Genomic DNA, 27,492 nt, shown 5'->3' on the forward strand with positions numbered 1-27,492 from the left:
TTACACGCTGTTCTTGGAGCACACGAAAGAAAGTTGGTTGATACAAGCCAAGTCGTTCCAGTTGCCTGTAGAAAGAGTTTACAACCAATGTAACTGATTACATTTAACTTTTATATTTAAAAGTACAACATGCAACATTTTTTTAATTTTTTAAAAAGTTTTTTTTACTTTCAACACCCCAGTTCCAGTTCATCACAAGACAGAACTCTGCTCCAGTGTTGTTGTTAGGCTCCCCTGCATTGAAGCTTTTGTAGTTGAATTTGGATCCATCAGTCCACAACCATGTAAACACCTGAAGGAGAAAGATTGGTTTAAAGTCAAAGTGAAATCAAGAGTTGTTGTTGTAATTCTCATTCTGGCCGAAAGACTTATTTTCTACAACATCTCATGAAACATAACGCATTCTCATGAACGGGTGTGGAAGATATTGTATGAAAACATATGCACAATCAATCAGCTTAATTTTGTAGGAAATCCTACGAAATTAGGCAACTGCCTGCTGGTCACATGACAGTTAAATTTAGCTGAGAAAAGGTGACAGTGAGCCAGGTACTGTGCGTCATGCAGCGACGATAGTTACGTTTAGACACCAAAACGACTAGTTAAGATTGGAAAAAAACATGGTTTGGATTAAAACACTTCAATCAATCAATCAAACTTTATTTCTATAGCACATTTCATACAAGTTAATAGTAACACAATGTGCTTCGTACAAAAGCGACATAAATAATACTTTGTTCGGTTATACAGAATAAAATATATAAAAAACATGTATCGAACACACAGACATGCACACATGCACACGCAAGTGGGAGCATGTAGAGACTTAACAGTAACGGTCCAAGAATTGCAAGAAGAAAGTGCGGTTTCTGTGCTATGGTGGGTCCGAAAGCCTGATTGATAAATGTCCAGAAGGTTATTTGACATTAGATAGTTAATGAGATGAAAGGAAACAAGTCAGTGGAGACCTTGGACAGTAGCTCAACAAAGTGATCTTGAAAACCATATTTGGATTTTGGTGGTCGATAGACTAATAATTAAGAGATTTTTGAAAAAATTGATCGAAATAGCAAGGTGTTCAAAAGTTGCATACTCCCCCAGTGTGAATTCCTTGCAACTATAATTGTCGTAGACGACAGCAGCTATTCCACCGCCTTTCTTATCAGGTCTAGCAGTGTGGACAAATTAAAAATTTGGAGGTGCTGCCTCGATGAGTAAAACGGTACCATTTTTGTCCAGCCAGGTCTCAATTAGTAGAGTGAAATCCAAGTTATGGGTGGTGATAAGGTCATTAACCAAAAATGACTTGTTAGTTAGTAACCTGACATTTAATAAAAGCCATTTTCATTGTCCTAGGTGAATGGTTTTGCGAGGGATTGGTGGTTGAAGTCCGAACAGGTATCAAATTGTTTTGATTTCTGTTTGTTACACGGACCTTTCTGGATGTGGGCATATGGTTTATTAGTACAGGAATTTTTTTTGCCGGGTGAAGGTCATTGATATTGGTAAAATGGAGCGGACTCACCAAATATGAAGACAGATGAGGCAGGTAGGGGGAGCTATTGGGGATAACAGTAGGCCTACTAGGTGGTGTCACTACTTCCTGGGAGGGGGCTTAGGATCTAAATAGTCACGCATGTGGAGCACATTGAACGGCGTGCTGCATGTTAGCAGCTAGCATTCGGCTGCCCAGTCATTTGGGGTGGACCCCGTCGGCCCTAAATAGGGAAGAATGACCCCAAAACAAATTAAAATTGTTGATAAAATAAATGTTATGAGCCGTGCAAGCGGACCAAGTGCAGAGGCCAAGGATTCTAGAGAACCATCCGGATCCCCGGGTCATTGTCGGGATAGGACCTGAGTTAAAAACAGACTTCCCAGAGCTGTTTAAAAAACAAAAGAGTGCAACAAAATCCTTTTTTGTCAGCTCAGAATGCTGACGAGCTGCATCGATTGATCCAACATGTACAATGACTCGGTTGATTGAGGACGGGAGTGAGTGCAGCAGGCCCAGAAGCTTATCCAGAATTACTGGGATGGTGGCACCAGGGAAGCAGTGAGTGGCAGCATTGAAAAAGGGGATATTCCGGACTATAGAATCCCCCACTATTAGTGTGGTCGGGGAGAAGAGTGGACAAGGAGATGAAGATTGTGATCTTGCGCTGTGTGTTGAAGCAGGCGAGTGTGTGGAGGCAGAAACATCATACCTGAGACAGGGACTTTCTGCCGGCTTAGGATGAGGAAGACCCGCTGAGCTGCCGGGAAGCAGAGGTTGAGGTCGCTCCATGTGACGAGGGCCGCTGGTCCACCCTCACAGTGGAGTGGCGAGCCACCCGAACCGGTGCAGCCGAAGCAGTGTCGGCAGGTGCCTTATCCAAAGATGTGTTCAGATCAGGAACCACGGGAGTGTGAGCTGGCTCTGGCTGGACAGGAGTGTTGTCGGACAGAGCCGCGTATCTATTGTTTAAGCTCAGGCGAGGGGGTGAGGCGGACTCTTCCGAACCTTTTGCGCGACCTCGTACAACCACTTCGGTCCAGGACAACTGCTGGTTCAGTGTTGAACAAGAGGACGGCTTTGGACAGGTGGAGGGGTCCCACAGAGCTGTGTCCTGCAGGGCTGCGCTTAAAGAGGCAATAGGTTTGGACTGTCCAAAAGTTGTGTCCATGAAGCTGGATAAAAGAGACTCTTTTTTTTCAGTTCATGAGAGAACCGTCGGATGTCCTCCTTAAGGTCAGCAATTTTTCTATATGCTTTTTTAGGAGGCATCTCATCCTTACAGGGCATAGAAGGCATTTTGACGTAGCAGGCCTCAAGCTGAGTAAAAGTTAGTTAGCAGCAGCTAACAAATAAAGTGGACAGAGTCCACATGGCAAAACAATGGAGCAAGAGCAAATTATCACTACAGTAGGACTTTACACAGTCAATGTTTGTCTAGTACTTGTAAATTGCTGAGGTCAGCCATCTCTCCAGGACATGAACACTTATTTACAGGGTGAAAGTCTTTTGTTTTCTTCTTAACTTCTTCGTTTATCGGTGTTTTAAGCCCCCAACGTCCCCTTCCCTACGAGGATCTTCACGCTCTTATACAGCAGCACTCAATGTGCTGCTGACAGTAATAAATACGTGGAATACATACAGATTACAGCTATATGTATGAATGCCTCATAAGAACAGGCTGAGAGATGAGCGACATCACTTTTATCACCACGTGTGATGATAAAAGTCTCACCTTCACTGCGTCGGTGCCTCCGATCCAGGAAGTTGTCTGTGTGCCGGTCACTTGGTTAATGAAGTCTTTGATGAATTTATGTTCCGCAGCTGTGTGGATGGAAGCCAGATTCCCACCAGCGGTCTGGCAGAAGGTCTAATGGAGACAATATAATCAGTTTAAAATGTTTAGAAAGAAACAAAAACATAATCACGTTATTAACAGAGCTGACGGCAGTTTTACAGTCACAGGGGACACTTTTAAACTTTTAATCAGTGGTGTAGAAGAAGTTTCCAGATCATTTCCTTCAGTAAAACTACTTATACCACACTGTAGAAATACTATATCACAGTAAAAGTAAATGTAGGCTACTTAGTTACTGGTATTAATACTTTAACTGGCTACATTTTCTTGATGATACTGACATACCTTCAATGCAGGACTTTTAATGTAATAGAATATTTTTACAGTGTGGTATTAGTACTTTTACTGCAGTAAAATATTAGAGTAAATTGGTATTAAGCATACATGTGTTATGATAGATGGAACTGCTGTACCTCTGCCTCGATCCAGGTCTTTGTCTGGATGTAGAAAGCAAAACAGCGAGAACCAAACTGAGTCCAACCAGGAGGACAGCGAGCTGCACCCTGTATGAACAAACAAGCCAAAAACAATCAGACTAGTCTATATCGACAACTGTTCATTTATGGGATCGTTCCTCCGCAGCGCTGTGGAGATAGAGCTGGCAATGCAAGACTACAATCAAAGCAACCCAACGAGTGAGAGATACTGTTCTGAATAAACTTTCTCTTTATTGCTAAAATCCTGAATACGGGCCTACCAGCGCATCAAAAAGTGATGCTTGGTCAGGTGCATTGGCGATGCAAAAAGTCTCCTTTAAAGTCTAGCTGTTATGGTTTTGGTGTTGTGTCTGTCATTTTTTTGTAGCCTGGTTTTCTGTCATGTCTTGTTTCCTTCTGTTTTTGTGATTTTCGGTCTTGTCTTGTTTTATTTTCTGTTTCCTGTTTTATTTTGATAGTCTGTTCTCTGTCTTGTCTTGTCTAGTTTTACTCTTTGTTTTCCCGCCCTTGTGATTGCCCTAATGTGTCTCACCTGTTTCCCAGCCTTGTGTCACCTGTCTTGTGTTTCCTCGTTACCCTGTGTATTTAGTCTTTGTCTTTCCTCTGTCCAGTGTCAGATCATTGTTTTGTGTTGTGTTGGGTCCAGTCAGTTTGTGTGTCTGCTTCGCTTCTGGACTTTGTCAGCATGTCAGTTTGTCATAACGCTAGCCCTCTGCTGTTTCACTTTTTGGTGCTCTGGGTCGGGACGTTTAACTGACATGCGGCACAAGAATGGGATAGTTAGGTTTCGGAAAAGATCTTGGGTGGGGTTACGAAATGTATGCTTGAGTGACATATCTCAAACAGAACTCATCAAGAATCATCATGAAAGATATGCCTGAATCATGCTTCACTTGGCTGACAATGAGGAGAACTCAAGGAAACATGGTTACACTTTATAATAACATCACTATTACTCATTATCACTCATTATTAGTAATGTTTTTTTTTTTAAATTAATAGTTATTTCATCATTAGTTTAGTGTCATATCCAATAATAAGTTTATAACTTGAGATAGTTAATACTTTGTTAGTAGTTAATAATTGTATCATCTACAAACATTATTTGAATGGCTATTATAAAGTTGCAACTAATCCTAATAATAATAATAATAATAATAATAATAATAATAATAATAATAAGTTAATGATTAATAAATGGTTTATAAAGCATCAAGTAACATTTATTTGGCCACTTTAAATCTTTTTTTGGCGATCTATAAAAGAGATGATTATTTTATTATTTGATATCTAAATAATGTTTAGAGATGCTTTATAAAGGCTTTATTAACAAGGTATTATTTTCATCAGTTGAAACTTTACAATACACATCCAAATAATGTTTACTGACGGTTTACAAACAATTTCTTAATCATTAACAAAAAGTTAATATAAAACATAAAATGTTTTGATGAACAACAATAAACTGTTAAAATAACTTAAATTAGAGCATAACTAATAATTATCAAACATTATTGATCGTTTTGTTGTTAGTTCAAGGAACATTATTTGGTAAATCAGTTGTCTCATTCTGCAGCTGCATGAGTTTGCATCCACCTGGTTAATGCACATGTTTGGAAGCTCACTGTGCCTCATGTGAAAGTCTGTTTGCCTCCCTAAGTACATTGTTAGAAAGGGCACAACATTCCCCCCTCTGTTGCATGTGCGTCCCTGGGATGCTTCAGAGAATGTTCTAGATGCCCCTATAACAGCGACCCTGTTGCGACGGTATGTTGTCCCCTCCACATGAATCACATAGGACCTGGGGCACACCTTCTCTCCACCGACCTGTCCTGTCCCCAGGGAGTGGTTTCATCCTGATGGGCTGGCATTTGTAATAGATTAGTTTTGCCGCCTGGCGTTTCACACTCAGTTTGTTTGGGTATCTCAGTGATGACCCGGGGCAACAGCAACTGGTCCACCACAGGGAGGTGCGTCCGCAGTCTCCGCGACATCAGCCGCTGTGCAGGACTGTAGTGCAGTCCCTCCATGGGCGTGCTTCTCCATTTGGAGGATAGCTTTTCAATGGGTCCTCGCCAGCAAACGTGGCTCTTCTACACAGGTTTTTCACAGTCTTTACTGCAGACTCTGCTTTGCCATTGGCTTTTGGGTGTCTTGGTGATGAGGTAACATGCTTAAAGCACCACTCTTTTGCAAATGTCCTGAAAGATCCACATACAAACTGACAGCCTGTCAGAAATAACCCGGTCTGGTATGCCGCGGTGTGCAAATTGAGCCTTGCACCTCAGGACCATAGCTTCAGCTGAGAGGTCAGGAAGCATATCGACCTCCAAGAAGTCAGAGTAGTGGTCCACCACAAGCAGGAAATCCTTTCCCCTGCATGGTTGAACAGGTCCATGCTCACTATCTGCCAGGGACGTGTGGGGAGTGGGTGAGACATCATGGTCTCCTTCTGTTGTTCATGTGAGTACTAATTGCACACCGAGCATTGCTGCACAAAGTCTTTGATTTCCCCCTGCATGTTGGGCCAAAATAGAATGTCACGGGCTTGCCTGTAGCAACAACCCCTATGTGGCTGTAGTGAATCCGTCTCAGCAAGTTTTAGGAATGATAATGCGCTGGCTTCTGAAGAGTACGCCGTCTTGCACACTGATTTTGTCTCTGATGGCCCAGTACCCTCTGATCGCTTTGGGCATCTCCTCTCTGCAGTCTGGCCATCTCTCAAACACGACAGTCTTGCGCATCTGAAGGCACACATCCGTCTCTGTGTGTCAGATTTCTGGCGTTGGCTGGTGACGTTCAGATAGTCTGTCTGCTGAATTGCTGCGGTGTCGTACTGTTCCTGCTGCAGGCTGCAGACAATTTCCCACCTGTACTGTGTGTCTGTTCTCTGTGGTGGGGTAACAGCTCTGCTGAGCGTGTCACTGATGTACATTTCTGGGCCTGGCTTGTACACTACTTTGAGGCAGTAGTTAATAGTAGTTTAACAGTATAATAGCATAATAGTAGTGTAAGGAGCATGCTCTGGAGGCCCTTGGTGCATTGAGGTGGGGCGTACTGAAAATGGACACCAACGGGCGGTGATCTGTCTCTGCTGCAACATCACCTCTCCCATACAGGTATTAGTGGAATTGCTGACAGGCAAACACAATGCTCAAGCACTCCTTTTCAATTTGTGCATAATTTTGCTCTGTTTGGGACAATGCACAGGATGCGAATGCAACTGGCTGTCCTTCCTGCAGTAAGCAGCAGCTCAGGCCTGTCTGGCTTGAGTCGTTCTGTATGGTGACCGGCCTGCTAATGTCATAATACTTAAAAACAGGCATGGTTTCATGGCTGTGTTGTGCTTTGGCAACCAGTGCCACTGTACATCCTTATCCAGCAGCCTCCTCAGTGGTTCACAAACCTCAGACGTGCGTGGCATGAACTTGGATAGGTAGTTTACAAACCCCACATAGCGCTGCTTGCCTTTAGTGTCTGTGGGGTTGGGCATGTCCAGAACTGCTCTGACCTTGTCAGGGTCAGCTTTGAGGCCCTCAACCGAGAGGACGTGGCCGTGAAAGCGGACATCCCTAACTCGAAATTGCAGCTTCTTCAGACTCAGCCTCAGTTTCACTTCCCTGAATCTGTCCATCAGTGCGATGAGGTTTGCATCATGGTCTCGGATGGCTTCCTCCTCCGTGTCACCACAGCCCACTATTAAGATGTCGTCAGCTATAGGCTCAATGCCTTTCAAGCCCACCAGGAGCTTGTGCTGCTTCCTCTGATACAGCTCTGGCGCAACAGTTACACCGAAAGGGAGTTTCAGCCAGCGTTTCCTGCCCCACGGCATACGAAATGTACCGTCAGGTCCATAAATATTGGGACATCGACACAATTCTAATCTTTTTGGCTCTATACACCACCACAATGGATTTGAAATGAAACGAACATGATGTGCTTTAACTGCAGACTTTCAGCTTTAATTTGAGGGTATTTACATCCAAATCAGGTGAACGGTGTAGGAATTACAACAGTTTGTATATGTGCCTCCCACTTTTTAAGCCGGTTCAGGGGTTTAGGGTCAATGCAGAGCCTAAGTTTCTCTGGCTTTCTTACTATGACCAGATTACTTATCCAGTCAGTGGGTTGTGTGACTGTGACAAAGTGTTCATCCCTTTCATACTGATCCAGCTGCGCTTTAACGGCTGCTTTGAGGGCCACTGGTACATTTCTGGGAGCGCACTGCACAGGGGCCACAGTGCTGTCCAGCTCAAAGTGACACCAGGCAGAGAGTCAATGGGGCTGTTAAAGACATCATGGTACGTGCTGATTAGGCTCTCTTTAGTCAGCATGCTCAACTTACTGTGCTCTACACTATTCAGCTCCTCTGGAAAAGTGAAGCGCATCAGGCCGAGATCCTCGCAAGTGGAACCTGAAAGCAGTGGCCTCTGGCCGGATTTCACAACTTCAAAGTCAAGTGTGTGTCTCTTCAATTCAATTTTATTTATAGTATCAAATCATAACAAGAGTTATCTTGAGACACTTTACAGATAGAGTAGGTCTAGACCACACTCTATAAAGCCACAACAATTCCAATAGTTCCCCCAAGAGCAAGCATTAGCAGTGGCTATTGCGACAGTGGCGAGGAAAAACTCCCTTTTAGGAAGAAACCTCGGCAGACCCAGACTCTTGGTGGGCGGTGTCTGACGGTTGGGGTTATGACGGTACAGGATGTAGCGTGGCACAGCAGAGCATGGGTGCACGCTGTGGACGCAGTAGGACGTAGCCGGGCATTGCAGGGAATCGTAGAGCGTAGCAGGGTGTAGCAGGTCCATAGCCACAGCTGCACCCAAGACCCAGATCTTGGTGTCACCCTAATCCGAGGCGATGTTCTGGGTGAAGAAGAAATATAAGGACTCCGGGGAGTAAATTCCCCAGAGCTAGGTGAGTAACAAGCACTTCTGAGACAGGATGTGCATAAAAGGAAACAAAAGAAAAGAGCGTGTCATAAGAAGGAACTTCCTCGGCAGTCTAGAATTATAACAGCATAACTAGGAGAGGCACTATATTATTGATTATACGATAGGTAAATCTGATGACTGTAAAGAGAAGCAGAGAAAAGCAGGGGTGCTGTGTCTGAAGCTATACACCCTGCCCCGCCGGTCTAGGCGTTCACTGCAACTCCTCACTCCCTAACTATAAGCTTTATCAAAGAGGAGAGTTTTCAGTTTAGTCTTAAATGTAGCGACGGTGTCTGCCCCCCGAACCCAGATTGGGAGCTGGTTCCACAGGAGAGGAGCCTGATAGCTGAAGGCTCTGCCTCCCATTCTACTTTTAGAGACTCTAGGAACCACCAGTAACTCTGCATTCTGGGAGCGTAGTGCTCTAGTGGGACAATAAGGTACTAAGAGGTCCTCAAGATATGAAGGAGCTTGACCATTTAGAGCTTTATAGGTCAGAAGAAGGATTTTAAATTCAATCCTGGATTTTACAGGAAGCCAATGGAGAGAAGCTAATACAGGAGAAATATGATCTCTTTTCTTAGTTCTTGTCAGAACACGCGCTGCAGCATTCTGGATCAGCTGGAGAGTCCTAACGGACTTGTTTGAGCATCCTGATAATAAGGAATTACAGTAGTCCAGCCTGGAAGTAACGAATGCATGGACTAGTTTTTCTGCATCGTTTTGAGATAGGATGTTCCTAATTTTAACAATGTTACGAAGGTGAAAAAAGGCTGTTCTAGAGGTTTGTTTTAGATGGGCGTTAAAGGATAGATCCTGATCAAAAATAACTCCTAGATTTCTGACAGTAGTACTGGAGGCCAGGGCAGTGCCATCCAGAGTAATTATATCTTCGGCTAATTATGGTTCGTAGGGGTTTGGAGCTCAGCACAATAACTTTGGTTTTGTTTGAGTTTAACATCAGGAAATTGTAGGCCATCCATGATTTTATATCTTTAATGCAAGCTTGAAGTTTAGCTAGCTGGCTGGTTTCGTCTGGCTTGATTGACAGATATAATTGGGTGTCATCCGCATAACAGTGAAAGTTAATTGAGTGTTTCCTAATAATATTGCCTAGAGGAAGCATATATAAGGAGAATAGAATTGGTCCAAGCACTGAGCCTTGAGGAACGCCATGGTTAATTTTAGCGTAATTGGAGGGTTTATTGTTAACATTAACAAATTGCAATCGATCAGAGAAGTAGGACTTAAACCAGTTTAGTGCGATTCCTTTAATGCCAACTAAATGTTCCAGTCTCTGTAAGAGGATGGTATGGTCAATAGTATCGAATGCAGCACTAAGATCTAATAAGACAAGTATGGAGACAAGTCCTTTGTCTGATGCAGTTAGAAGGTCGTTAGTGATTTTCACCAGTGCCGTCTCTGTGCTATGATGCTTTCTAAATCCTGACTGAAATTCCTCAAATAAGCTATTGCTATGTAGAAAATCACATAACTGATTAGCGACTACTTTCTCAAGGATCTTGGAGAGAAAGGGAAGGTTAGATATAGGTCTATAGTTGGCTAAGACCTCAGGATCGAGGGTGGGTTTTTTCAGTAGAGGTTTTATCACAGCTACTTTAAATGACTGCGGTACATAACCTGTCAATAAAGACATATTTATCATATCTAGCAATGAAGTGTTAACCACGGGTAACGCTTCTTTAAGTAGCCTCGTTGGGATGGGGTCCAAGAGACAGGTAGATGGCTTAGCTGAAGAGACCTTTAGCATTAATTGTTGAGGGTTTATAGGATAAAAGCAATCTAAGTATATGTCAGGTCTAGTCGTTCTTTCTAGCAGTCTGTCAGTTAAAGGTGACCCATTAGAGGTTGGGGGAAAGAGGTGATGAATAGTATCTCTAATTGTTATAATTTTATCGTTAAAGAAACTCATGAAGTCGTCACTACTCAGAGCTATAGGAATAGATGGCTCAATAGAGCTGTGGCTATCTGTCAGCCTGGCTACAGTGCTGAAAAGAAACCTTGGGTTGTTCTTATTTTCTTCTATTAGTGATGAATAGTAGTCTGATCTGGCATTTCTTAGGGTCTTCCTATAGGTTTTCAGACTGTCTTGCCAGTATAAACGAGATTCTTCCAGTTTGGTGGAACGCCATTTACTTTCAAGTTTGCGCGAGATTTGCTTTAATTTACGAGTTTGGGAGTTATACCAAGGTGCTAGTTTCCTTTGCTTCATCGTCTTCTTTTTAAGGGGAGCAACAGAGTCTAAAGTCGTCCGTAGGCAGGCCGTAGCACCGTCTACGAAATTATCAATTTGAGAGGGACTAAAGTTTACATAAAGATCCTCTGTTATATTACGGCACGGTAATGAGTTTAGTGCTGTTGGAATATCTTCCTTAAATTTAGCTATAGCACTGTCAGATAGGCTTCTAGTGTAGAAGCTTTTATCTAATTTCGTATAATCGGGTAGTAAGAATTCGAAAGTTATTAAGAAGTGGTCTGATAATAAAGGATTTTGCGGGAATACTATTACGTCTTCAATTTTGATGCCATATGCCAGCACAAGGTCAAGGGTGTGGTTAAAACAGTGCGTGGCCTCATGCACACTCTGACTGAAACCAATTGAATCTAGTAGTGAGTTGAAAGCAGTACTAAGGCTATTGCTGTCAACGTCCACATGGATATTAAAATCACCTACAATAAGTACTTTGTCTGATTTTAGGACTACACATGATAAAAAAACTCTGAGAATTCCGATAAAAATTCAGAATATGGACCTGGTGCTCGGTAGACAACAACAAATATAATAGGCTGTACTGTTTTCCATGTTGGATGCTGAAGGTTAAGAACGAGATTTTCAAAAGAGTTATAATTTAGTTTAGGTTTAGGATTAATTAACAGGTTTGAGTCAAATATGGCTGCAACTCCCCCTCCTCGGCCTGAGCCTCTAGAAATTTGAGTATTAATATGAGTGGGAGGAGTGGCTTCATTTAGACTGACATACTCTTCATGGCCCAGCCAGGTTTCAGTTAGACAGAATAGATCAATTTGATTATCGGATAGCAATTTGTTTACTAGTATTGCTTTAGAAGACAGAGATCTGATATTTAGTAGACCGCATCTAATTTTCCTATCCTGTTCTATCATTGCAGTGGTAGTTGTAATTCCAATTAGGTTGTTATGTATTGCCCCTTTTTTGGTTACCTGTGGCTGACGTGAACTGGATGCTAAATTGACTATGTTTGCAGTCAACTTCTTATTACTTAGGGGATTCAACACTTTGTATGGTCTATTGTTGATTATAACTGGAATAGTACTAGTACTACATGTTACCCTGCAGAAAACATTTTCAGATTCATTCACTTGTAAAGTGCCATTAGGATCAATACCTGGGGGGCATGAATCTGTGATATTTTCAACAGAATGTCAATACTTAACTTTCTTGCTTCTAATGATGCACTGAGTGCTAAACAGGCCCATTGAGTTCATCCAAGCACTGTTGTAAAGTTTCAGTCTGGTGAGACTAGGCCGACGAGCCGTCCTGGGCACTAGTCTCATTTTGTCCTTGATGCTCATCACGTTGCAGGTTGCTCCAGAGTCAAGCTGGCAGCTCTGAGGCTCGTTCTGCAGTGGGAGGTTGACAAACCACTTCTTCCCCTGTGTGTTCACTGCTCCTATGCTCATTGCTGTGTAGATCTGGCCCAGAATGCAGCCATCATCATCTTGGTCCTCTTCAGAGGGGGCGTCCATAGTATGTAATTGGCGTGTGTTTTGGCCTCTTTATATGCACACTTTGGCAAAGTGATTGGGGGTGTCGCACGAACGGCATGCTTTCTCAAAAGCAGGGCACTGGTCCAGCCCACGTCTGTGAGTGCCACAGTACCTGCACTCGCCTGTCCCTCTCATGCTCTGTGCAGGTTTGATGGTCGGCACAAATGGCCTGCTGGTAGGCCGCCGTCGCTGTCCCTCTGCCACATTAAGGCTCTCCCTAGGCCTAGAGTTGTCCAGCACCATAGTTTTCAGCTTATTGTCCATAATCTCTGCAGCGCGGAAAATCTCAACTGCCATTGCCAATGTGAGGCCTTTTTCTCTAAGCAGGCGGCATCTCGCACCCTCATCAGTTATTCCAAGGATAAGCCTGTCTCTTATAAGCTGCTCTCTTAAGGTTCCATAGTCACATGTGGCTGCATCAATAGTCTCACCCTCCTCTTGTCTCAGATTTCCAAAGACGTACCTTTCGAAAATGACATTTTTAGTGGGTGTAAAGTAGTCTTCAAGCGCTTCCAGTATGGATTTTACGCCTTCCTGCTGGTCTTGTGTGAGACCCAGGTTGTGCTTGTGTAAGTGTTGGTACTCACTGCCCATTAGCCTTCTTAGTGTCGCTGCTTGCACATCCGTATCTTTCTCACAGTGTCCGGTTGCCAGCAAGTAATCGTCAAACTCTGCTTGAAAACTTGCCCAATTGCTGCTCAAGTCACCAGACATCTTCATCGGTTCCGGAGGCAGGATATACAACGCCATTTATTGCTAATGTTAGCTGGTTAGCCGCAAACGGATGCAACTTACAACTTACTTTTCAGTAAACAAACCAAACGTGTCACGTTAGCTACGGGCTACATAAGCTCAATTTTGGGTCCAAGTCTATCTGACACCATGTTGCAAGTTGGTGAACAAGGACACTATACAAAGTGTGGGTTAAGATCTGTGTATTGACATGCTGCATAACTGACACGCACAACCGGTAGCACCCAACACTGAGGAGACTTCCTGTTACATGTTAACATACCCAATTTCCCCAAGGTAGGTGGAGCTGTTTCCTAAGCAGTGCAACAGCATACCCTGTAACAGTTATTTCCTCTTAGTCTCAAACAAGGTTGAATATTTAAAAAAGTATTAATGGGATTTGAAAGTTGAATACTACATTAAATGTATAAAAGTTGTTGTGTATGGGTAAATATAAGAATGTGAATAGAACTTCTGAATATATATATTTTCATTGATTACAGATTTATTATCTTATTATAATAGACTTCTTATTTTGAGGTCTTAAAGTACTGGAAATTATGAAGTTTTATTTTTTAACTGTTTTTTGTATTGCTATTTTTTTCTGATTTATTTTATTTACATGTCCAAAATAAAATAATCAATCAAAAATGAAAAAAGTACATAGCAGTTAAAAAATGAAATTTGTGTCAAATTTGAAAATTCAAACTAATCTTTATCTGTCTGCGTGTGAGCGGTAGATAGTTGTGTGAGACAATTAACGTGCATGTTTTGTATGTGTAGTAGTTTAAAATGTTGTTTGGCTTGGTCATGTGTTACATATGTGAAATTTAGTTGGAGAATATCTTAATGCTAGCTAACACACTAAGCCCTTTACAACACCATTATAAATTGTTAACCAGCACTGGGCTTAGCGAGTGTCAAAAGCATCAGAAATGCGTCAAATATTATCAAAAAAAGTCGAAAGGATAAAGAAAAAGCGTTGAAAGTGTTGATACAAGCATTGTTTAGTTAATTAAAGAAGAGATTTCTTCTCAGAAGTTTACAAACTGAGCAGCTTTGTATGAGAGAATTTTAAATAACAGAAATGTATTTTTACTAGGGCTGTCAATCGATTAAAAAAAATTAATCTAATTAATTACATAGTCTGTAATTAATCGAAATTAATCGCATACATAATTAACGGTGCCTGAACCGATACTTTTTAAGAAAGTAAAAAAAGAAAAGGGGAAAAAAAAGGGTACTAAACAGTTGGTGACATTAAAGAATGGCTTGTTTATTGCTAAGGCCATATGGTCAAAATTAAATGATTTAATAATAATGTATAACAATAACAATAACTTATTTCACTAGTAAATTGCTGTTGAACGACAAAAACAACCACCAGGTCGGAAAAGGACATTTACAATAACTTCAAATGCACCACGAGGCTGTAGTTTACCAGTTTCATTTAACGCACCGTCTGTGTTGTTTTTCCGACGGCTAAAACAGTCAAACTTTACACCATTTAGCGTTAGCTGTCAGCATTTTAACCGTGTTTAATCCAGCTACTAGCTAGCGGTAGGCTAACGTTAGCTGCTGTTGAGTATAGTGTTAACTAGCGTCCCGTGCAGCGGTGTTTGTGTTGCCTGTCTGTTTCAGAGCACCAGAGAGAGCAGACATATCAGTGGCTCCAGATTTCGGTAGCCAGGGTTGGCAGGAAGAAGATTTTTACAAGTAAATGTTCTAATTAATGATCCAGGCAGCACATTCTCGTCTCCCTCCTTCATTTTACAGTCCAATGGTGGCTAGAACGGCTAGAATGGATTAATCTGCGTTATTTTTTCTCAGATTAATTAATCAAAATTAACGCGTTATTTTGACAGCCCTAATTTTTACTGTAGCTACACACTAAAGTCTGGGTAATGAGCTGCCAGAACTTTTTTTTGTTATTTTAGTGATTAATTTCTTAAGAGTGTACTTACATATGCAGTCAACAGTCCGCTGGACAAACAGAGCAACAAAGCAAACGGAAAGACTGATGTCATCTGTGGAAAGACGTTAAACAAAGTCAACAAACTGCAGACAAAGAAATAATCAGACAATGAATGACTGCAACTGATCATTAACGAGCCATTCATCAAATTAAAGCATCCTGCTAGTTATAAGTGTATTATATAATATAGATATGGTTTATATTTGATAGATTATCTCATAGTTAAAATGTCTAATTATTAAATACACCAAGTTTTCTTAAAAATTTCTTTATTAAAAAGATGAAATTTTAATAATGAATTGAAAGATAATTACCTTTGCTGAGGTGGTGATTGGCTGAAACAGAGGAGAAGAACAAGCTGATGACTGTCACTGAAAGAAAATGTCTTTATATAGTTTATCATAGCGCCGTGGCATCTGAAATATGTAAACATGAGAACATGTTTGAATTGCTGAATGACGTGTTTTTATGTAAGAATGAACGATATAAATAACACTTGTTATGAAACTTCTTCCAGTAAGAGGTAAAGTATATCTTATCTTATCTTATAAGAGGTACTGCAGCCAACATACTTGGACTTTACTTCCTTTTCATGCCACTTTATACTTCTACTCCACATCTCATCATTTGACTTACTTTTAGTTACTTTTTACATTAAAAAAACGATAATATGAAGTAGCGCTAATACTACTAATCTACCCAGTGTTGGATCCGAACCAGTTGAACAGTAAGGCCCCTGAGAGGACAAAGGACAATGCCATGTGCTCAGGAACAAAGAGAACGAGGCCTCCATGCAAACTCTGCAGCCTAAAGCGTGTTTTACAGTAACCGCAGCCCGCGTGGCGCGTCCAAATGTGACGTCATGAGATCGCCATGACCATTTATAACCGCGCTGGTGCTCACAAAACTAGTTGCAGTCTTCTCCTGAACAGAGGTGGCGCTAATGAGCAAAGGCTAGCGACGTTGCTCTTTCTACGGACTAGAAGAAGAAGAAAAAAGTAATGTAGTGGAAGTTTTTCTTGTTAGCAGCAGGAGTGCATATCAAAAACACCAGATGAAACAAATAAGGACGATTTGAGGATTAAACCAAAGTTTGGTCTTTGAGTATTTATTTACATTTGCAAATGCAGAGAAAACAGTTTCACAAGTACTCATGGCACATCTGAAAGGGTCTTCTGACCCAGCTAGAAAACCATACATCTATATAGTAAAAACTCACTTAAACCACCCCCCTCCAGGATAAGTTTAGCAGCTACGCAGATGAAAAAACGCCACAAATAGTCACAATGACTTTACTACCTTTCCCTTCTGATCCTGCTCTCTACTTAGCCTAAACATCTGTTAAAGCAAGAGACAGAAGGAGACACAGAGCAAATGTTATGGCCCTTCTTCACCTTATCTGCCAAAAAACGAGAGACTGAGTTCTAAAAACAAAAAAATAACTTTCACAAATAATAGCTTCACCTAGGCTCAAGGTTTTATGATGCCAGTTGCTTCTTCTCTTGGAGTCTCTAAGTCTATAACAAAACTAAAGAATATTAGGAAACTCCTGTAAAGTATATAAGAGTATCTTGTAAGATATCAAACTATAATGTTAAAATAAAATTTCCCATTACAGTAAACAACGGCAGAACTGGCTGCAGCATTGCCGTCAATGCTTCGATTTGATTTGATGACCTACTTCGTCGGATCAAGCCTTTCATTCACCATAAAAGAACTCATCTTAACCCAGTAAGTTTACAAGAGAGACTAGCAGTCACTGTGAGAGCCCTGGCATTCGGTTAGCTGCGAATCCGTTCGGCCGCCCGTTTCGGGTTTGTTGCGTGCCGCTGAAAAATAAAGAGCCGTGCACGACAGCTGGGCACGCGCTATAAATCGAATGCGCCGGCAGGATATGACATAATTTTGACGTCACGATGGCGCGCGCCACCTTGGACGCATCTAGTATAATTCACCTATAAAAGTCACACTTCCATTAGAAGTAAGTTTGAACAAGGCCGGAGGTATAAAAAAACTACAGAATTTGTAGTTTACGAGGGATCACGTGACCAGCACCCGCTATTGTCGCAAGAGGCTATAGCTCCTGCACTCACCTCCGCATTTCATTAAATAACCCGCTCTATTACTTTTCTTCGATGCCAAATTGTTTTGTCTGTCATCACGGTGACTCAGTGAGACACCTGCAGGCACGAAAAGGCAGGTCTCGTTGTCGCCTAAGCTATCTTCTCGTTCAGAGAAATCTGCTAGCATGGTGGCGGATAATGGAGCGGTAGCTAACGTAGCAACTGACGTTAACGTGATTCCTAACATGGAGGACTTAATCACTCAGGTCTTGGAAAAGCAACTAAGCATGCTTGAATCAGTGATCTACAACACAGTGAAGGGAGTGTTAGTGGAAATGAATGCCTCACAGCAACACATTGGGGCAGAACCTAAGATGCAGGAAATTATGGTATGTGAGCTGGAGCAACCTGACTGTGTCACATTCACGATCCAGCGGCTTCGGGAGCTTGAAGGGACACAACACAAGCTACACGCTGAACGCAACTTGGACTCGAAGGCGCCATTGGAGGCAAAAAACACCATCGAGCCCTAAGGATATCAGCGCCACTTTTCAATCCAAGTTGTATGAGTCCTCCTGCAACCCAGATCCGACACCGTGCCAGGAGTTCCGAAAAGAGCTAAACCTGCATTTTCTTTACCCAGAGGAGGCAGAAGAACTGGGTCAACCGATAACGTTAGAGGAACTTAAATCAGCATTAAAAACAGTTAAAAAAAAAAAAAGGAAAACGTCAGGGTTGGATGGAATTCCATCATAACTTCTACAGAATTTTGACATATTAGGACCTACCATTTTACAAACTTTAACTTCAGCCATAGAGAAGGGTACTTACCACCAACAAACCAACACTGTGCTAATTTCTGTCATGCCAAAGAAGGGCAAAGATCCTACGGATTGCTCAAATTTCAGGCCCCTCAGCCTCATCGGGACTGATATTAAGCTTTCTCTCTGCCTAGAGCACTTTATCGAGAAGCTAATCCACCCCGACCAATCAGGTTTTATACCCAAGTGTCATGCTGCAGACAATGTACGCAGACTATTTCATGTAGCCTAATAGAAGAAGCCAAAAACCTTCCAACAATGGCAGCAGTTTTATCAGTGGACGCGGAAAAGGCTTTTGACCGCCTCGAGTGGAACTACTTGTGGCAAGTAATGGAGAGGCTTGACTTGGGGGCCAAATTCATTGACATGGTGCGTACTTTATATGTGAATCTCACGGCCATAGTCTCCACCAATGGCTTGCACTCTCAGCCATTTTCCATCAAGCGGGGCTCGCGACAGGGATGCCCACTCTCCCCCATGCTGTTTGCAATCTCTCTTGAACCGTTAGCCCAAGCCATAAAATAAAATCTGTAATGTCCAGATTAAATCCAATAGCAGTTCAATATCATTATTTGCAGACGATATTTTGTTGTACATTTCTGATCTTGAGCACTTTATTCCAAAGATTCTTAAGATCTTCAATGAATTTGGCTCAATCTCCGGCTATAAAATTAACTGGAATAAATCTAATCTTCGTTTATTGAACAGGCATGTGGCATCAGCCATTAGTGTTACAATACCAACCCAAGCAAAATTACATATTTGGACATCGCCATACATGCATCCCTACAGCGAGTTGTCCAGGACATCAATGAAACTATTAAGTAGTGTGCAAAGGAACCTGCAAATTGCTCTGCACTGCCAGCATCACTCTGCTCCAGGATTGCTGTTGTTAAAATGAACATAGTTCCTCGTGTGAAGTTCTTAAGTACAATGATCATCTTACCCCTATTAATTTCTGGAAGAAACTCGATACCTTAATTCGGCAGTATATTTGGAATAATAAACAAGCTAGGCTAAAATACTCTGCCCTGCAATGTACTACAAGCATGGGAGGTTTGGCCCTCCCAAACCTTAAAGTGTATCACAGAGCCTTTCAGCTATGGGCCCTCAGAGTGTGGATGGACCCCTCATCTACAATTCCATGGAGAGAAATAGAGCAAAACCTCACTGGAAGTCTAAGACTGCAAGACCTTGTCTTTGCAGGTGTGTGTCCAAAAAAGTGTGTGCTAGCCTATGGCCCTATTATCAGCAAAACACTGACCAACTCTAAACAGGTGGAGGAGCAACTGAGCTACACCAATAAGTGGCATTTGAACACCCCAATTTGGCACAATACACACTTAATGTCTGATAACAAACCCTTTGCTTGTAAGCAGTGGAGTGACAGAGGCCTTTATACTGTAAACCAGCTATTCAATGAGAAAGGTATGTTGAGTTCTGAAGACCTGAGAGCTAGCTAGCTTCTTGTATCTGCGCTTAAGAGCAACCCTAAAATGTTATGGAGTGCCATGGGGAAACTGTCTTGAGCTGCACCCAGTCATTAAATGGTTTGTTGATTTTCCTGTGAGAGGATTAGCGTCCAAGATGTATGCTAAACTGATGCAAGTATCCATAGGAGAACTCCCAATAGCAAGGAAATGGGAGTGAGAGCTGAACCCTGAGGGGAACGCAATTAATTGGGAGACAGTGTGGGACATTTTCCATTGTTCCAAGAAATCAAATCACCAGCAGATCCACTTCAACATATGTCATAGGACATATTGGAGTCCTCAGAAGAGATACGTCCCTAAAGTCATTCCCACTCCCTATTGCACGTTCTGCCAACCTGAACAAACTGGAACTTTCCTACACATGGTCTGGGAGTGTGAACAGGTGCATGAGTTCTGGAATAAAACAACATCAATAATATCTGATATGATCGGATGTCGAGTTCCTACTGACCCGATTGTTTTGTTACTTAATGACGACTCTAAATTACACCTGCTTGGGAGACAGAAGAAAGTTTGGCTAGCCGGGTCAACCGCGACCAAGAAAAAGATAGCTCAACACTGACCTCGCCCCACTCGCTTTTATAAAACAGTAGTTGGCGTATTTTGTAGACATGGTTATGCTTGAGCTCTCTACAGCAAGGATCAACTATAGACCTATGGAAAAGCGCAGCAGCACAAGTATCAGTCCTAATGACCTCAGCATCACCGAAGTAGAGGAGAGGAACTAGGCAAGGTGTGATTTTTGTTTTTTGTTTATTTGTTTTGTTGTCCTCGAGACCGCAGAGGGTGGCAGAGGGTTTTTGTTCTTGTTCAATTGTATTTGTTCTGTATGTTAAAAAATATAAAAACAATAAAAAGTTGATATAATCTAGTTGATCTAGTTTACACCTAGATGTGACCTGCAAGAACACTGATTTCCTATTGGCCGGGGTGTCTGAACGTATCAGCGGTCCCTGACCTGGGACATAAAAGCCCTGGCAGCCCTCTGCTCATTATCATTCAATGCATCTTCAAGCTGCTACAGAAGACAAACCACTGCTCTCCATTGCATCCGTGCTAAAGGAAGCACAGTGAAACATTTGCACTTTAATTAAACAGTTTAATTTACCGGAGGAGTGAACTATTTTGGTGTTCTTGTAACACTTTGGATCCTGTTGAAACACTGGGCATCAGTGATTCATCTCTGCAGAAGACGACAGCGTTTCCTCTAGAAGAGATCGGACAACGTGGACACAGCTCTTACCTTCTCAAGTCGACAAAGATGTTTCTTCACTGCCTTTGAAGAAAGACCAGCTGGGGCCTGATGTATAAAAGACTGCACAGCTTTCATACCAGAAGATGGTATAAAAACTTCACCGACTGTGAGGTTAAAGTGCTGATCGCGGAGGTGGAGGTGAGATTTTTTTTTTTTTTTGTATTTGGAGGTTTTTCATCTCGGATAAGCAATAAAAGAAAATGCCCAGAGTGTCAAATGGTGACCGGGCAGTGAATACACCGAACCATGGCAGAAATTAAAAAAAGGTCTAATGTCAAAGTGGAAATCAAGGGTTAGGGTTAGGGTTAGGGTAGAGAAATAGGTTTGTTATTAATGTCAGTAACTGCTACTGCTGCGACATGTTACTACATTGAATGTGATTTTTGACCTTGTGTCCTTATTGCTGTGAAAGTACTGGATCACGGTACTTGTTGAATGTTTTGTGTTTGATACTGTATATTGTATAACGTTACCTCCCCCCACAGGGACCACTGTCGACGGAGTTTATAACTTTCTCTCAGTTGTTCCAAACTTTAAGACCATCGTGGCAATTCAACATTGAAGCGGCACTCTTAAGTAGACTGAGCGAGATTATTTATACTGCTTGCCAGAAGTCAGATGTTAGCCACCAGAGGCAGAATAGTAAACATTGCTCTTGTTCGTCAAACATCTCCGACCTCTGACCTAACATCACATTGGGTCAGCTGTCTGAGTGAACGAGGAGATTGAACGAGGTTATTATTGCTTCGCCCAAAACCAAGATACCAAGAGTCTTTCTTTCTCTAAAGTGTGCTTTCTGTCCTCTCTGACAACTAACCTAACACACACATACACAGATCAGCGAACAGCCATCCCATAGTCATGATGTATTGCAACCAAGTTTCACTATCCGCTATCTTTGGTTTTTAGTGCATTTCCTTGAGTAGCTAATTGGTACCTTGCGCCAAAATCTACAAAGAGCCTAAAATCTTGTGGGGTTTCATCCTCCATCTTGAACTCGCATAGATTTGCGTGACCTTCCACAAACACACACAAATACAAACACACCTACCAACCACGTTTGCTTGTTTTGCCTTTGTTGTAGTTGTAGCAAGTAAATAGAGGTTTTTGTTGATTGCTAATTCTATTATACTTTAAGAAGCAGTTGTTTGTGATTATTTGTGTATATGTTGTAATAACAGCTGGTTGTACAGGTCAGTGCTCGAATTTCACCCTTAACTGTTCACTTTATAAATATGAGAAGAATTAATCAAATTAATTAAAATCTGTATTTTCAAGAGGACCCCACCTGTGAGACTGTTTTCACAGTTCAGTTATTGATCCATGATTCCAGGTGGTGGCTTTGATTGTTTGCCAAGAAAGGTTGTTTGAGAAAGGTACTAATACACATATTCATAACTTTATTAATATTGATGAAATATCTTTGATAAATGGCTGATAAGTGAATCTGTACCTTGCTAATTCCTAACACCAGTAGTTCGCAAAGTATCTAAAATTGACTCCATGTTGATGACTACAACTTTAAAATTCAACATTTCTTTCTTTTCTTCAACATTTTTCTCGCATTTTTCGACATTAGTAACTTGACCAGCTGACAGTTTGTAACATAATGGAAAAAATAGATTCTGGATCACTTTATTTCTATAGTTTGTAGCTGACTTGACCAGCTGACTTCTCTAATGGCTGTTGAAACAGGAGACGTCTCTTACGTTCTAAAACCAGCCTCTGGAGACTCGACCAGCTGAGTTGCAGCGACACCATCAGTTGTTTAAGTCGAGCTGAGACAGGCTGGTTCATCCCGCTGAAACTTTTCCTAAAAACGTTGCCAATCTTTGGTCTAAACTGGACTTTAAGCCTTTTGCTTCCACAAGCCAAAATACAATGTGTGGAAATCTGCAGAGGTCAATATTGTGGCTGTGGTGAGTTTGGTTCAGAGGTGTCCAAATTCTTTCATATGAACGGCCAAAATGTATCTTGATGGAAGGCTGGGGTCAAAAATTAATGTTAAAGAATACTATAATTCTTCATAGATAAACCTTATTAAATTAGGGTAGTTTACCAGCACTGTGCTTTACACCACTGTAAAACTCAGATTACGTACTTTCTAGCTGCACAAACTGTACGTTTTGTAGTTGTTGAGGTTAGAATTTTACAACACTTTCAAAATAAGGAGAATAAGAATGAGCATGTCAAATGCCATGGCGGGCCAAAACAAAGGGAGGATGGGCCAAACTTGGCCCGCAGGCCCCAAACTGGGCGGCCTTGGTTTTGAGTGTCTGCTATGTGAATGCTGTGTTACATACCTCTGTTGAGTGATCAGTGATTGACATGGTGGTGCTCATGGAAAGGAACAAGGAACAAGGAAACACTTGTTAAATAAAATACTTCCAGTAAGGGGTGGAACATCAACAAACTGCAGCCAACATACTTATGTACTTTAATATGTATGTGTGTGTGTGTGTGTGTGTGTGTGTGTGTATATATATGTATATATATATATATATATATATATATATATATATATATATATATATATATATATATATATATATATATTACCCCAAGTAAGTGGTATTACCCTCAATGTTGAAAAATAATGCCAAAGGGGTACGCAGAGCATCAAAAATTTGAAGAATATGAGAATGGGATATCCATTATACCCAAATACATTGGAACTAGTTGAAAGCCCCCTGTGTCTGACTGAGACCAGAGAGAGAGACACACACAAAACTACCACAAAACAAGTAAAACTTAAAGAATGCAAAACAGCCGTTAAGATGCAAAATGATCAAAAACACACAAAATGACCTTAACGAGACGAACAATGACTACGAAGACAAACAAAATGCACATAAAGACACAAAACAACAGCAAAGAGACACAAAGTGACCACATAGGGCTGAACAATATGAGGAAAACATCACAATAACTATATAACTTCTGATAAATAAACATATGTTCTCAGTTCAGCTGTTTTCAGTATTATGCTAAAATACAACACACTGCTGGTTGAATTCCTTTTACTGAACAAATTGAACATTTAATTGAATATAAAAGGCAGCACTAAAGAAATAACGACTAACATTTTAAAGCACAGTTTTCTGCTGATATTTTCTTTCAAATAACTTAAATGTCTCTGAGTGTCTTTCACAATGTGTTTATGTTGTTAGACCAGTTTCTCTTACCCCCATCATTGCCAGGTGTTTTGAAAGACTGATCCTTCCCCACATAAAGGCTGCCATCCCTGCTGATCTTGATAAACATCAGTTTGCATATCGTACCAACAGATGGAAAGATAATGCAGTTACAACAGCTCTCCACTCATTTGCTAACACACCTGGAACATATGTAAGGATTCTGTTTGTTGACTTTAGTTCAGCTTTTAGTACAATAGTACAAACTGATCCATGAACAGAGCAACTTGGGCTTACAACACACACGTACAACACGTCTGAGTTGATTTGAACGCACCATATGTAGGCGTGTGTGCATGTTACTGAGTATGCACAGTGGATTGATAGACTCATATAGATATAGGCAATAATAAAATAATATATAATACAAATGTATGCAAAAATATAGAGAAAACTCATTTAAATATGCAATAATAAAGATCAGTGTATATGATAGAATTGTGGCATTAGAATGTGCCTGAGGGCACCAAACATTTCCCTGTGGAGGCATCCCCCCCTATACTAGTTTAAAGTTAGCAGGTCGCCCATTGGGCAAGATGCAGCAGTAAAACAGAATGGAACGGTTTATGGAAATGTAGGTGTTTCCATCTGTCATAAATGAAATGTAGGCTTGTTGGAATATGTGATTTGAAGAGACAAATGGAGGATCTTGCAACAAAAATCCTTCTCCTGAACAATCTGTCCCCCTTGTTTCTTAAATTACGGCTACGACCCTGCCTCCAATACCTTTATCAAATTAGCGGACAACACCACCGTAGTTGGACTCATAACAGACAACGACGAAACAGCCTACAGAGAGGAGGTACATCATCTGGCTCAGTGGTGTCAGGTTAACACTTTACAATAAGGTATACAAACATGTAGGTAGTTACTGATGAACGAATGAGGAATGAATGAGTAACGAATGCTTAGTTATTCATATAGTTATTCAAGCAGTAATGATTAGTTACTGGTAAACAGACTGGTAGCTACTGTTAAATGAATGAGTAAGGAATGGTTAGCTATTGATTAGTTACTGATTGACCATTAGTGCTTGAATCAGTCAATCAGTAACTAACCATTCGTTACTCATTCATTTAACAGTAGCTACCAGTCTGTTTACCAGTAACTAATCATTAACTAAACATTCGTTACTCATTCATTCCTCTGTAACTACCTACATTTTTGTTGACCTTATTGTAAAGTGTTACCAGTTTCAGCAACAACCAGGACCTTAAAGGGGTGATAGAATGATTATATTGGGTATTTCACACTGTTCCTTAAAGCACCCACATATGCTCATTTTCAGGTTCATAATTGTATTTTAAGGTTGTACCAGAATATGTTTACATCAATCAATCAAACTTTATTTATATAGCACTTTACAGCAACCAGCAGGTATCCAAAGTGCTTAACATCGAAACCAAGAATAAAAACACATATCATACAAAATAAAGAAAGAACATGTAAAATCAGAAATAGTTACAGAGAAACAGAAGAATGAAATCGTCACACCACTGCTACGTATTAAAAGCCTGACTAAACAGATGCGTTTTAAGTTTGGACCTAAAAAGAGCTACATCTGTAATAGTGCGGATATCAGGGGGTAACTTGTTCCAGAGTCTCGGAGCAGCAACTGCAAAAGCCTGGTCACCCCACCGTTTATATCTAGACCTTGGCACTTCTAAAAGTCGCTGGTTTGAAGACCGCAATGACCGGTTGTGCTCCCGCAAAGTTAAAATTTCGGACAAATACTCCGGGGCCAGACCATTTAAGGCCTTGAAAGCAAACAATAAAATCTTAAAATTGATTCTAAAACGCACAGGGAGCCAATGAAGGGTGTAGAGAACAGGAGTGATATGTGCACGTCTAGATGTGTTTGATTTACATGGTTTAATTTTCAAAAAACACCATATTTTAGTTGTACTGCACCGCTCTCTCTCACTGCTGCAGATCCTCTTTTCAGCTGGTCTCTGTTTTAGCTACAGAGTGAGACCTCTTTTCTTCTTCTTCTTCTTCTTCTTCTGTACTATCTTTGATTGCACTTGCACATGCTCAGTAGCTCAGATGTAGATCATGTCAGCTAGCTGGCTCCATAGACAGTAAAAAGGCTGTTTTTACAACTTCGGTCAGTTACAAGGCAGGATTAGCTGGGAGACTTCTAAATGAGGGCGCACATGGAAGTAGTTCTTTTGTAGATTATGGTGAACTTGTGTGTGTTATAGCAGTGCTTTGCTATTGAGAACGAGGTAGCATGCTAGCGAGCTAATGGTTGCAGTTAGCCAGCTCGTTTCGGCTAGTGACGTAGAAAGCCGTGCCGATTTTGAACAGCTCACCCAGAGACTGAAGGCAGGACACATTCAGAAACTGTATCTCACTCTAAACAGCATGGAGGTTTTTTTTTCAAAGTTTGTATGCGTGTGGAAGCACCAGAGACACAAAATAACTCCCCAAATCCTAGAAAAAGTGTTTTTTTCATAATATGGGCACTTTAAGGTCTCCTAATAGGGTATGTAACATTGGTTGGGCTGAAAATGGCCCGGGTGCTTTTCTATTTTCTCCCTTATATGGTATGCTCATGAATATTTAAATGAGCAGCGCGCTGATTGGTTGGTTTACAATGAGCGAAGCACACAGACACAGACACACTGCTGCCACAAACCGCTGCCCCTGGCGCGCGCGCGCGCGCGCGCACACACACACACGCACACGCACACGCACACACACACACACACACACACACACACACACACACACCGCTGCCCGCCTTTGTGTCGCAGTTACCTGGTAAACTCCACGACCGGCAGCATGGTGCTCTGTACCCAGCGCACACTCATCTTTTCTTGGGTAACTGAACCACTAAATACCTGGAGCACCACGATGGGCAGCCCGCGATAAAATGTGAAAAGTGTCACCATTCCCTGTACAGCCTGGAATACTACATTTACGATTGTGGTTCATTCGCCGCAACCTACATTCAGAACAGCAGCTGGTCTCAGACCAGTGGTCTGTATATACATTTTGGGGCGTGACAAAGGTACAGACCAGAGCCAATTAAGGTACAGCCACTGAGTTGACGTCAACTATTAGCTTCATTGGGATTCGCCCGTTTTCAGAGGCAGTTCCAAATTGTGAGATTTGTGTCAACAGGACTTTGAGGTTCTCTGTATGCCCATTTCACCAACCGAACTATCGTTAATCAACTATGACAAGGTAAACTCGGTTTTGCATTATATCACCCCTTTAACATCTAAGACCAAGGAGGTGATAGAAGATTTCAGCTGGTCAAGGAGTACTGAATATCCCACTGTCTGCAGGACATCTACGCTGATGACTTAAAAAGAAAGCCAGCTGTATAATAAAGGACCCATCCCACCCTGGACACTGCCTGTTTTCACCCCTCCCCTCAGAGAGAAGGTACAGAGTGATAAAATGTAAAACAAATCAGCTGAAAAACAGCTTCTTTCCAAGAGCTGTAG

The 27,492-nt window shown here is 41.5% G+C and overlaps 1 protein-coding gene across 1 annotated transcript; it reads right to left on the bottom strand.

Annotated features, from left to right (window-relative positions):
• LOC116062638 (ladderlectin-like) lies at nucleotides 1–25,605 on the bottom strand. Its single transcript, XM_036004437.1, has 7 exons — nucleotides 25,594–25,605; nucleotides 15,523–15,579; nucleotides 15,198–15,260; nucleotides 3,767–3,856; nucleotides 3,231–3,365; nucleotides 169–292; nucleotides 1–65 (listed from the first exon to the last, which is right to left on the bottom strand). Exons 3-7 carry the CDS (start codon nucleotides 15,258–15,260, stop codon nucleotides 1–3), a joined length of 477 nt encoding a protein of 158 aa, XP_035860330.1. The 5' UTR covers nucleotides 15,523–15,579; nucleotides 25,594–25,605.
• Nucleotides 25,606–27,492: the final 1,887 nt, after the last annotated feature.

Source organism: Sander lucioperca, chromosome 8 (assembly GCF_008315115.2).
Source record: "Sander lucioperca isolate FBNREF2018 chromosome 8, SLUC_FBN_1.2, whole genome shotgun sequence".
In the NCBI taxonomy this organism is placed as follows: Eukaryota; Metazoa; Chordata; class Actinopteri; order Perciformes; family Percidae; genus Sander; species Sander lucioperca.

Bases quoted from the DNA above. Each gene is read 5' to 3' on its own strand.
- LOC116062638 (XM_036004437.1), bottom strand. From the start codon at position 15,260: ATGACATCAGTCTTTCCGTTTGCTTTGTTGCTCTGTTTGTCCAGCGGA. The intron at 3,366-3,766 runs GTACAGCAGTTC...TGTCTCCATTAG, and splicing joins AGACCTGGATCGAGGCAGAG to ACCTTCTGCCAGACCGCTGG. The intron at 293-3,230 runs GTGAGACTTTTA...TTTCTCCTTCAG, and splicing joins GAGGCACCGACGCAGTGAAG to GTGTTTACATGGTTGTGGAC.